The 11,798-nt window shown below is 42.1% G+C and overlaps 1 protein-coding gene across 1 annotated transcript; it reads left to right on the forward strand.

Annotated features, from left to right (window-relative positions):
- Window positions 1–1,033: 1,033 nt before the first annotated feature.
- On the forward strand, window positions 1,034–11,795 carry LOC118754530 (serine/arginine repetitive matrix protein 1-like; the record flags this gene model as incomplete). Its single annotated transcript, XM_036489404.1, has 3 exons — window positions 1,034–1,444; window positions 4,997–5,137; window positions 8,821–11,795. Coding segments are annotated over exons 1-3 (3,527 nt in total), but the record flags the coding sequence as incomplete, so codon positions are not given.
- Window positions 11,796–11,798: the final 3 nt, after the last annotated feature.

The raw sequence follows: 11,798 nt of genomic DNA on the forward strand, positions 1-11,798 counted from the left end.
GCCGTTAAACGACACAAAGGCATAAATAGCTAAAAAAAAGAAAAATAATTTCTTGAAAAATGTTAGTAAAAAATACATATACACAACGAATATATATATATATTTTTTTAAATCGAAAATCGCACAATAATTCCCACTGTTGTTGGCAAATGAAGTGGCAAAGAAGCGAGTGAAAATTGACTTATGACACATGAATACTTTAATGGCATCGAAGTTGAAGCAAAATAAGTGACTTGCATGAAAATTTGTTATGCATCCCTTTGCGCTTTTGTCGCCCAAGTTGCAAAGTTTTACAAGCGGCAAGTTGTAAATTTAATAAAAGTTTCAAGAAACAGAAAACATGAAAATCAATTTAATTATGACAAAGTTGTACGGCAAAATGGAAGTGAAACACATTTCCCGAATGCTGTGTTTTAAGTTAAACTTAATCAAGCGTCTTCCATTTCCTTTGAATGTCACAAAAGTTGATATGCTCAAGGATGACATCTTTGAAGCGTCGACAGCGCCGGAAACAGCGTTCACAAGTGTATAGAAAATGGCAGTCATGAGTTGTATGAAGGGAACTTTTTATAGATAGTAATGACACTTGAGTTTGTTTAAGTGTGTATGTGTGTACGCAAATAAAAGTGAATATATGTAAAATTTTAAAGGAAATTTAAGCCGCTCAGTCTTCGAACAGTATACAAGTTTTATAGAGGAATCTTTTACGGCAAAAAAAAAAAAGAAAACGAGAGTGGGAAATAAATATTTAAGCTATTTATCTTTTCATCTCCAACTTACCGTTTGTATCCCATAAGAATTTAATTTATTTGAATTAATGGCAATTAAAAAGAAAATCCTGTTCAAATTTGAAATGATTTGAATTGATCGTAATCCAAAAATTCATAATACTTTATAATTTATACATTTTATGCTCCTGGATGTGTGCTCATTACATACTTTATAATGCAAAATAAGTTAATTTTAAATTAACAACCCATTAAAATACACATTAGCTTTCCTTTGTAACTCGATATTTCTCTTCCCCATACAGATGGAGCCGCACGAGCGCATTACAAAATCATCTACAGACACAGGTAGAGCAGCCAGAAATGCTCAGCAACAACCCAGCATCGCTATATCGATGTCAGGGAGCGGCGCTGCTTCACCCAGCAGCAGAACTAAACACGATGGCAACAATGCGAAGCGTCCACCCCCTCTGAAGGCAACCGTTGCCGCCAACACCGCCACCACTGCAGGCCCATTGACCGGCAGCGACACTGTTGGTCAGCCACAGCAACAACCGCAGCTTCAGCAGGTGGCAGCTGGTATGGCTGGCATTTTCAAGGGGACCACTACGCTTACCACACCCTCGACGCCGCGCATCGAACTGAGTCGCGCATCGTCGTCGTCGCATCACGAAGAGGATAGCCGGGAAAGCAGTCCGGAGAATGTGTTCGAGCAGGTGATGATAATGCGAGAATTGTAACTTATAAATGTAGTGTTTGTATGTAAATGTGCATAAGTGTGTGTGTGTGTGTGTGTGTGTGTGTGTAGCAAGAATACTAGGCCGGTAATAAGCACACAAATGCAGCTTTGTTTCGCAGTAGTGGCTTGTCTCGCTGTGCATTTGCTACTCTCCGATGGGCGGGGCGGTGTGCGGCTGTCCGCTGGCAGTTTTTGTTTTCAATCTTCCACTGGTGCTTGCAGTAATTATCGCCACATTTACTGCACACTTGCCCTCACTTGCTCGCTATCCGCTGCTCACATTCATGTCTAACTGCCATTATTGAATTTGGTTTCCTGTTGCCTTTGCCCATTCACATCGACTTTTTCATGCCTTCCACCTGCCAACATTCATTTAAACACCTTATTTTTATTGCTGTTATACTTGTTTTAGTCTTTAAAGTGCCATTTGCTGTATTTCTGTTTTGCTAAGCATTTTTTCCATACACTTTTTGCAGCCATTCACTATTCACTCGTCTGTCCTTCTGCTGGTCTCTTGACTTTTATGGGTTAATGAGTTCAACCGAAATGTGGAACAGCAGCGGTTGAAATCAGCGCAAAGCAAAGTAGGGCGGGGCGGAAGAAACTATGTCTATGAAGTGTGGGTGCGGTGCAAAGTGCATTTACACTGTGCGTCAAAAAACCCATAAAGTGGGTATAGTAAATCAGGCTAGCTTTGGCGATACGGCATACTTAAATTGGTGATGAATGCGAAAATCTGAAGTATAGTATTAAGGGAAAATCCAAGCGCCCGCGAAAGATGAGTGCGCTCACAATAAGCTTTGCTTGACCAAAATGAAGAAAAGTAGATCTTTTGTTCTCGCATAATTCGGCGTTCGTTTCAGGCCTACTTGCACTTGTATGTCTATCTATGTATCTAAAAATGTATCTTGGGCTGAAACCATACTTTCTACTCTTCACTTACTTCTCCGACTATTCGTTCGTTTGTTCTTAAATAAAGTGAACTGCATATTCCCTTGACAACTGAATCTTGGTTGGCACTTAGGCAGCAGCGATTTGAATGTTTCATGTAACAATTAATTTGACCCACTTTGCATGCAGACATACATATGTACATACATACACATACAGCCAGTTTTTAAACCAATGCCAAGCTTTAATAACTGCCAACAGCAAAAGCGGAACAACAATAACAACAACAGCTAACAACAAACTAAATTTCCGCTATGTGGAAAAACAGGATGACAAGCCATTATTGCTGGCCCTTGCCTCTTTTTTACTTATATTGTATTTTATGTTTTGTTGTATAGAGCAAGTTGAAGTTGCCACAGTGGTATCAAAGCCACTGCAACTTGTTGTATGCTTGGCTGTGCTACTGGCTGCTGCTTCCTCGTGCCACCAGCCACCAGCCACCAGCCAACAATTTCAGCTATTGTTTTTGGGCAATTGTTGAGCTGTGGGCTTTAATGAGAAAAATGTTTCAGCGTTGACGTTGCAACCGCATACACACACGCCTACATCATCTACTCGCATTGAACACAATGCCTGAGCGACTGCTTGCTGCATGCCATCGACAAACGAACGAACGGACGGACGGTTGTGCCGTGTGCTTGCTTTTAGTGCCTGTTGCTGCACCCGCACTCGAAATTAGTAGCAAATATACACCGCAACGCACAACAGGCGAGTGCAGCAAATGTAAGGAAGCAACAAAAGTCTCTGTTACGGAAATGCCTTTTTCGAGAAAACGCTGATTTTTTTTTACCAAAAACCAGTGGAAAGTTGAAAGTGCATGACCCACTTAACCGGCAGTCACTGCTGAGGTTTACTTAACAGTTATGAAAATTTGCAGTACTGAAGCGTAAATCCGAGCACCAGAAGCAAAAGTTATTGAATTTACTGAAAGGTTGTCAGAGGAAAGTTGAAAGTTTCATTGAGCACTGCTTATTCCCTGCACTGGACAGCAGAACTAAGTCGATAAGTTTATATAAGAAATGTGTATGTGTGCATATATATTCTTAGAGGACCCAAACTCTTGCAGCATTTTGCTATTTTGCACATTATAGCCCACAAGTGCACTTGCCTTGCGAATAGGCACTGAGATGTCTGCTTATTAGCCAAATGTGACTTCATTAATTAAATTAACTTAATTTGCTTACGACGCCATCAAAAGTTGCCGAAACACCCCTTCGTTTGACATGTTCCTACACACTCGCATCAACTCGTGGCTATAGAATGTACGCACATACGCACACCTTCATTCTCTCTCCCCCAAACTTTGCATGTCCTCTCTTATTGCTCGTCGCATTCCTTTGCTTCACTGATTGCGATTGCATTCCCCGCTCGCTTTCGGCCCACCACTGTCCATGCACACTGCAACTAAATCCAACTGTCACACATCTGTCAGAACGCAGCTGATAATTTTGTAACGTCGCACGGGATTAGCTATTATTTTTTTGTGTAGTTGTAGTTGTTGCTTTTGTAATTGTTGTTTAGCATTTAATGTATGCACGTACACTGATGTACATTAAGTCACACACAAAAAACTTACAAACATTTCTACATACAGTATCGGTCATATCAATAGGACTCCCATTGCAAAGGTGATATTGTTTGCCGCTTATGTTTATTTATTTATTTTTAAGAATTTTCAATTAAAATACAGTTCATTCTCTAACAAGACCCATATAAACCCAAGTTTAAAACTTTGTAGAAAACTAAAAAGTTTCAAAAAAATTTGCATCCAAATTTCAAACTTATTTCTCAGGAGTGCTAGAATTTTGTATATAGACCACTAAATTTTAGTGTCAATGACATGAAAAAAGCACCTAAAATTTACCGTTGATTTTTTAGAATTTTTTTCTTGTCGCATTTGCTTCCATATAACGAATAAACCCAATTTATTTTTATATGGAAGAAAGCTGCAACACCTTCGGCAAAAAAAATAAACATAAGTGGCAAACAATATCACTTTGAGGTGGGGGTGCTATTGATATGACCAATACTGTATTTACATTAGCACTTCCATCACATGCAAAAACACATACATACATACGCTCGCGTGTGCTTAAACCTTGTACAAGTATGCGTTTATAAATAAATCAGCAAATGCACATACACAAGTTCATACATACATATATGCATTTGATGTATGTGTATATGTACATATGTAAATAACTTTCGACACTGACACATGAAAAGTAAATTTTCTTTTTGCTTTTCTCTTTTTCTTCTTCCCCGTACACTTCTTCTGTACATCCCTTTTATCGAATATATGTATGTATTTATACACGTCCTTCACACGCCTTGTTTTATTCGCAAATTGGTTCATGTCCTTTTTTTATGTCCCCCCTTCTCCCCCTCTAACCACTCCACCGCTACACGCTCCTTTTTCGTTGCATACTTTTTTGTTGGCTCCGCTATGTGAATAACGCCATTAAATTTCACGGCATCCTGGGTTATAAACTACACGCGCTTTTGTTTCGGTTTCGTCAAAATTGATGTTTTTGTTTTGTTGGAAAATTTTTGAAATGAAAATGATAATCAAATGAAGGTTGGCACTGGCACCCTACAGGAAACGATCGGTGTGGGCTTTCGCGAAGAGGGCGCCCTGGAGTTGCGCAGCTCAACGGAGGAATTGTACTTTATGGACCCGGAACAGAAGAAGGAGGAGCAAGAGAAACTGCAACAACAGGTAAGTAAAAACGAACTAATGAACGAATTGTCGTTGTAAAGAGTTGATAAAAAAATGTAGTGATATTTTGGTGAACCATTGCGATTTTTAAAGACTGAGTTGTTAATAATTTTGAGGTTAGAATGAGCCCCACGGAAGTTTTCTGCTCTGAAAATCAACTGACAATTTTTACTTGAGGTCACAGGCACTACAAAACTTTAACAGCTGTCAGTTTACAGTGTTGATAAAGTTAAAGCCACAAAGAATTCTGGATTAGAACAATGTTGAATTGTAAGCGAACTGTTTGAAAAACAAATCCGATCAAAAATATGCATAAAAACGATATCGAATTTTATCGACAATATGTACGTCACTAATAAATTATGACAGCCGACTCTGATAACGATCGTCGATTGCACTGTAGGGACGCTAAAATGATACAAATAAACACCGAAACTCGTAAAATTAATTTTAGGTCGTATATTACGGATCTGTATATCGTTTTTCTAGATCAGGAAATTTTCTCAAGATATTTTAATTTAGAGTTTGCATTGCGAATGAAAAAAATTCAAACTTTAACATGGAAAATGTCAATCATACGCCATGTACGGGTACCCACTCATCTGAATGAGTCGTTTTCTTATCGCTTCAAGCGATATTTGGAATCATTTTATTCTTTTTAATAATTCATTTATTTTTTGTATACAAAATTGGAACTTAGAAATGGAATTAATTCTTTCTTTCGCTATGGAGCTTCCTATTTTTTCTATGCTGCCTTTGGTATATATTAGACGCTTTTGAATAATACTGTTGAAGCGAAATGTTGCCGATTTGTCACTACGGCAATAAATCGGTGAGTTGCCAATTTGTTGCCATTGACGACTGTTGCCTATTTCTCATGTTCTGCATGGTGGGTAGGGCCATGAACGATATGGCGTATGAGGAACATTATTTTGTGCTTTTGTTTCATACAAAAATTACGCTGATGCACAAAAATGATCTTAATAAAAGTTAAATGAAATTGAAAGGGTTATTTTGTATCTACAACTAACCTGTAGTTAATAAACAATATTAAAATAATTCAGCCACCCTCATTTTTTTTTTGCAACAGCATTTAAATAAAATTTAATTAAATACTCTTGAAAACTGTATTAAATTTAAAAAAAAAATAATAGTAATAATTGGCCTAAATATCCTTCTCAATCGTGATTTACGTCTTGGATTTGTCAAATAAATGGAGGCAAATACGAGGAACTATTTCATGGCTGAAGTACACTCGGAGGTTTACCATTGCCGGCCGGAGGTTGAACGCTTTAGAAAAACAAAACTCATTTGGATGTTGCTCGAATTAGGGGCATCGAAACTGGGACTAACCGAGTGGTGGTAGTACGCACGTTTAAAATCGATTTGAGTTCATTTAAGTGGGGCGGCAACTTTGGCAACAAAATTTATAATAAAAGCAATAACCAGCAGCAAGAACGCAATCGTCTTTCAGATCATTCTCTGGCACGGCATGGCGCAAAATACATACAATACATATATGTACTCGTACACTGTAGCCAAATAGTACTTATACCCAACACATAATGAATATAACCGCAATATTCATTCTACCAGCCACAACTGGGACACGGCATACATTCGAGTATTACGGCATCAATTGAAGGACCGAAAATGTTGCAGCAAGTGAAACTGAGCAGCAGCAATGTCTGTATCGAAATTGGTGCCGTGCATGTCCTGGAAACAGTTGGTCCACTTTGCTCTGCACTACCACGCGTTTTGAGTTTGGCAAGCGATACAATTGAAAAATCAAACCGCTTCGAAGCTTTCATGCATTCGCTTTGCAATATTTGCTTTGCTTAACAAAACATTGCGGATATTGCAGGCAAACGCTCACACATCGCTGTGTACCTTTGTTCTCTTTCCTTCCCTTGCCACCTCCGACGACCAAGTGTAGGTGGTGGCGAAATGTATTTAGGTTAGCCTTTCTGTAAATGCCATGGATTGGTACGCCTTCGAACACGAAGTCATTAATTTTGTGAGTTTTTATTGTACGGCTACGCTGCTGCTCTGCACATGTAGTTGTTGTTGTTGTTGCCACCACATTTGCTTGGGTCACATTGGAAAACTCTAATATGTATGTACTCGTACAAATGATTTACCCATTTCATGTGACCACAAAAACAGCAAATTTGTTGTTAAAACGTTCACACATATGTACTTACAAAGTATGTACATTAGGATGGTCCAAAAATGCATGTAAAAAAGTAAAGTCGAAATTTTTATGCTCTCACCCCCTAGGATTGTTCTATATCGAAAGAAGTATACCCCTATTTTTTATTTTGAAATCAAAAAATATTTAGAAGTCGCTCAAAGTTTCCCATACAAAATACATGGAAAAGTTGGAGCGCTTTGAGCGACCTCTAAATATTTTTTGATTTCAAAATAAAAATATGCGGGTATACTCTTTTCGATATAGAACAATCCTAGGGGGTGAGAGCATTAAAATTCCGACATTACTTATTTTGGACCACCCTAATATACATACGTATGCATGTATGTAAGTATATGTGTCCTTTATATGTAGAAATGTAAAAAATGGGCGCTGAAAGTTGGAAGAGAGGTTTTTCTGAAACTGTGTCGCCCATATCACTGAAACTGCAAAATTTAAAGGCAACAATTGCGGGGCAAATGAATTGAGCAACTGTTGAAGAGGAAAAGGTGAACTTACTGGCAACTTAAAGTCGCACGAAAATACACTGCTTTAAAAGAGGCAGGGGTTTTTATACAAAGATATGTAAATGTTTACACCCAGCCAGTTGTAAAAAAGTTAGTGAAATATTTTGCCGTTAAATACAGGTTATGTGCTGGAAGAGGTTAAAGCAGAAGTTTTGAAACGATAAGTCCTTATGACGTCGTAGTTTATGATTTTGTCGCTGTAGAAACGTTGCCGGTGCAGCTTAATCCGTTCGGCGATTTCACCAAAGCTTCCGAAATAAGAGCATTAAAATCAACGTACTACTGCTCCAGCCGAAGCAGACACAATACAGATTTCCATAAATAAATCTTTCCTCGCTGATTCTGTTCGGCGTCAGTCCTGCCATGGCATATTGTTTGCAATGTAATTGAATAAGCCAACAATCCTTTTCTTCGCTTTTCATCCACTTATCACGGCAGTCATTGCGCCTCCTCCCATCCACAATAGCTGTCGGTATGCACATACACACATACATACTTATGTACATATCATTCCATTATAACGCGCATCCGACCTTGCCCATCATTCATTGGCTGGTATGCGCGGCAATCTACCTACGCTCATCGAGAATCAGTTATGGCGCATATCGGCAGTCTGTTATTTAGCCCGTTCGTCACTGTTGCCTTTGACGTTGTCGTCTGTGACAATTGAAATTCAATTATGAGCGCTCATCGCTTCAGTTCGCAGGCTTCGACGAATGCAGCCTCATAGTTTGAATGTATTTTATAATTTTCAACGAATCTTCGAAGGATTCTGCGAGGTAGGAGTTGCATATACATATGCACATAGCTGTATTATGATTGACAGCAGCCCTTCCCTTTAATTACGTTATAAATTTCAGTTTCTTTGGTTTTTTCGCAAAGTTGCCGGCTTTCAATTTATTTCCCTTGTAATCTGCGTTTCATTTACTGATTACTGTACACCTATTTTATTCCATATATTTCAGCAAGCGAAGCGCTCCTCGCCACACATATTTAAATTTGACGATCATCAGAGCTACTTGCAGCAGCATCAGCGCAAGGATTCCGCAAGCTCCGAGGTCGCTGCATTGCTTTGCATTTCCGGACGCACAAGTCGCATTTCAAGCGTCGGCAGTCAGGGTTCGGCCGTGAGTCGTCTGTCGGCCGTATCGGGTGTTTCGCGTTCACCCTCTCCACATCGAATGCTTTTGGAGACATCATTTTGTGGTCCCAAGCCACTGGAAAATGTAGTGGACGGTCGCGTTTCAACTACTATTGAGCCAGCAACGGCTGAATTACTCGAACAGGTGTTACTGGCGCGTAAGCACGACCCCACTCAGGCAGTGTTGGCAGAAGGCATCACCGTGGAGAGTTCACCAAAGAAGAAGCCCACAACGCTGTCAAACGGTGAGGCCAAGCCCCCATTGAAAAGTACTAAGAGATCTGAGCGACCTAGCGCTGTTGGTATTGTTGGCGCTGGTGCTGGTGGTGTTGGGAAGCCCACTATGGGTGCTCAACGTCGAAGCACCAAAAGCCCTGGGCAGATGGTAATCGGAAAGACGCCCGGTGGCACAGAGTATATACGCATAAACCTGAAACCCGACCACATGTACGACGACAGGGGTATTGCACCGCATGAGAAAGTTGTCGAGGCGCCAAACAGTATCGCTCCGCTTTACTCACGCAGCCAGAAGAAACCTGCTTCGCTCAGCTTAGGCCGCACTGCCGTGGATGAGAACCGTCTGACACCTACGGCTAGCCCCAAGCCCACGCGTCATGGCATTCTGGCGAAGGACACGCACGGTAGCCGCTCTCCTTCTCCTGCCAATGTGCCCGTTTCACGAAAAAGTTCATTTAGTTCAATATTTCGCCTTGGCGGCAAGGATTCGCCTGACTCGCCCCGCGAACGTTCACGTTCACGTAGCAAAAGTAAAGAACGCCAAACTCCGCAGTCACAAAATGTTACGCCAAGCAAACAGAAATCCGTTTTAGCGATTTTTAAGCCTGGCAAACGTGGTAGCAACGCAGGCGCTGATGCAAAATCTTCGAAGAGTTCCTCGCCCATTGATGGACATGAGCTACAGCAACAGGCGCAGCAAACACGCAGCAAGTCGCATACGCCATCATCAACGAGTGGTGGTTCTCGGCCCGCTAGTAGGTTACGTTATTACGATGAGCCCGTAGAAGGCGTAATACACATACCGCTTCATACTCCGCCTGAGGAAAAGGAGGCGCGAAAATTATTGCACGGCATACAACAATTAAATGCGGAGCCGACGCGCCCAGTTCCAACAGCTATAACGGCTAGCCAGCTGGCCGCGGCCGCTGCAGCTTTGAAGCCTGTGGGGGCCCGGAAGAGTTCGGGAAGTGGATCATCGGGCAGTGGTCAATCGCAGCCGAGGTCTCAGCAAGTGGATAAGTTGCAGCGCATTGAGAATCTCGACGCCATACATACGCTGTCGCAAGATGATGACAATAAAGAGCGCACATGGAGTCTGGAGGTGAACAAACATAGTTCCCAGGATTCGCAAGAAACTGCCGGTTCAGAGATAAGCTATGCTAGCGCTATCAAGGTCAATCTTCGTTCGAATCTGGCAAATGTTAAGGAAAATGTGGTGCAGGAAAATGGTGTGGCAGCGGAGGCGGAAATTCATCGATTGCCTTCAGTGGATAGCGGTGGGGAGGTGAAGGTCGTTGAGACGGTGGCGATGGTCAACGTGAATATCACACAAATTCAGCCCGAAACTGAACATACAAAAGAAAAACGTCGATTGCTCTTTACGACACGCCTCGGCTCTGGCAGTCAGGACCCAATTTTTTCCACACAATTTAGTATTTCAAAGACTGAAAGTCAGTCGAGCCAGTTGTCTGAGCAAATACAGGAAACAATAGCCGAGAGTCCTGTGTCGGAGACCCTGCGCAGACAGGGCACTGTAATACGCCGTTCAGAAGAGGAAGTGGAAGCCAGTGCTCCTGCACAAGTGGCAGAACCCAAAGAGCCAATGAAAATGCCACCGAAACGGCGAAGCTCTACCGAAACCTCAACTCGTCGCCAGAAATCGATTTCTACTTCTGAGGACGAGAAACACATTGTACAAACAACAGTTACTGCAGTTGTTATGCGACGCAAGGAATCACATGAGGAGCCGAGGCGAAAATCGCGCTCCACGTCAGAAGACGACGCGGATGCTGGTGGCGGTGTTTTGAATCAACGCCATTCCCGGTATCTGGAAAACTTTGATGTGCGGAAAAAATACCACGAAAATGTACCCCGAAAGCCGAAACGGCAAAGCTTTTCCGAAACCAAACGCGGCGAGGGCGTAGAAGAGACGATTTTAATTGCTGCAGAGCAACATGAAGATCAAAAACCACCAAAACAGCAACAACGTAAGCCAACACTGCCTCAGCCGCCACCTCCATCTACAGCGCCCTCACCTTCGCCACCTCCAATTGCTGCTTCCGCTTCTGGGAGCCGTTCGCCAACGCCAACGACACATCCACCACGCTCGCAATCTCAATCACCTGTAGATCGTTCCGGAAAACACACACCCGTCAAACCTCCACGAACCTCAACACCCCCTCGTCGTTCACATGCCGCAACCGAAAGACAATCAATGCCCTCGACCGACGAACCAATTGAGTCATCCGAAAGTGAAAGAGACTCAGACTTAGCAGGCGGCAGCTCTGCGTTAGCCGACCCCAAGCGGCGGCACTTGCCGCGTCATGTCGGCGCTATCGAAGATCACGAGAGTACAGGACTCGTTTCGCAAGAGTCCTTCGACGAGCTTCCCTATGTGCCCACTACACTACCCGAGGAGCGAGCGCAAGGCGTCCCACTCATTCCTATGAAAGATCGGGCCAACATGGAATTGAAAACATGCCCTGTGGAGCGTCCACGCTCAACTACGCCACTAAATCCTTCCCACTTAGAGGAATATTGCGGCATAGTTACACCTCAGGAGCC

Source organism: Rhagoletis pomonella, unplaced genomic scaffold, assembly GCF_013731165.1.
Source record: "Rhagoletis pomonella isolate Grant_MI unplaced genomic scaffold, Rhpom_1.0 Rhpom_scaffold_04086, whole genome shotgun sequence".
NCBI classification, from domain to species: domain Eukaryota; kingdom Metazoa; phylum Arthropoda; class Insecta; order Diptera; family Tephritidae; genus Rhagoletis; species Rhagoletis pomonella.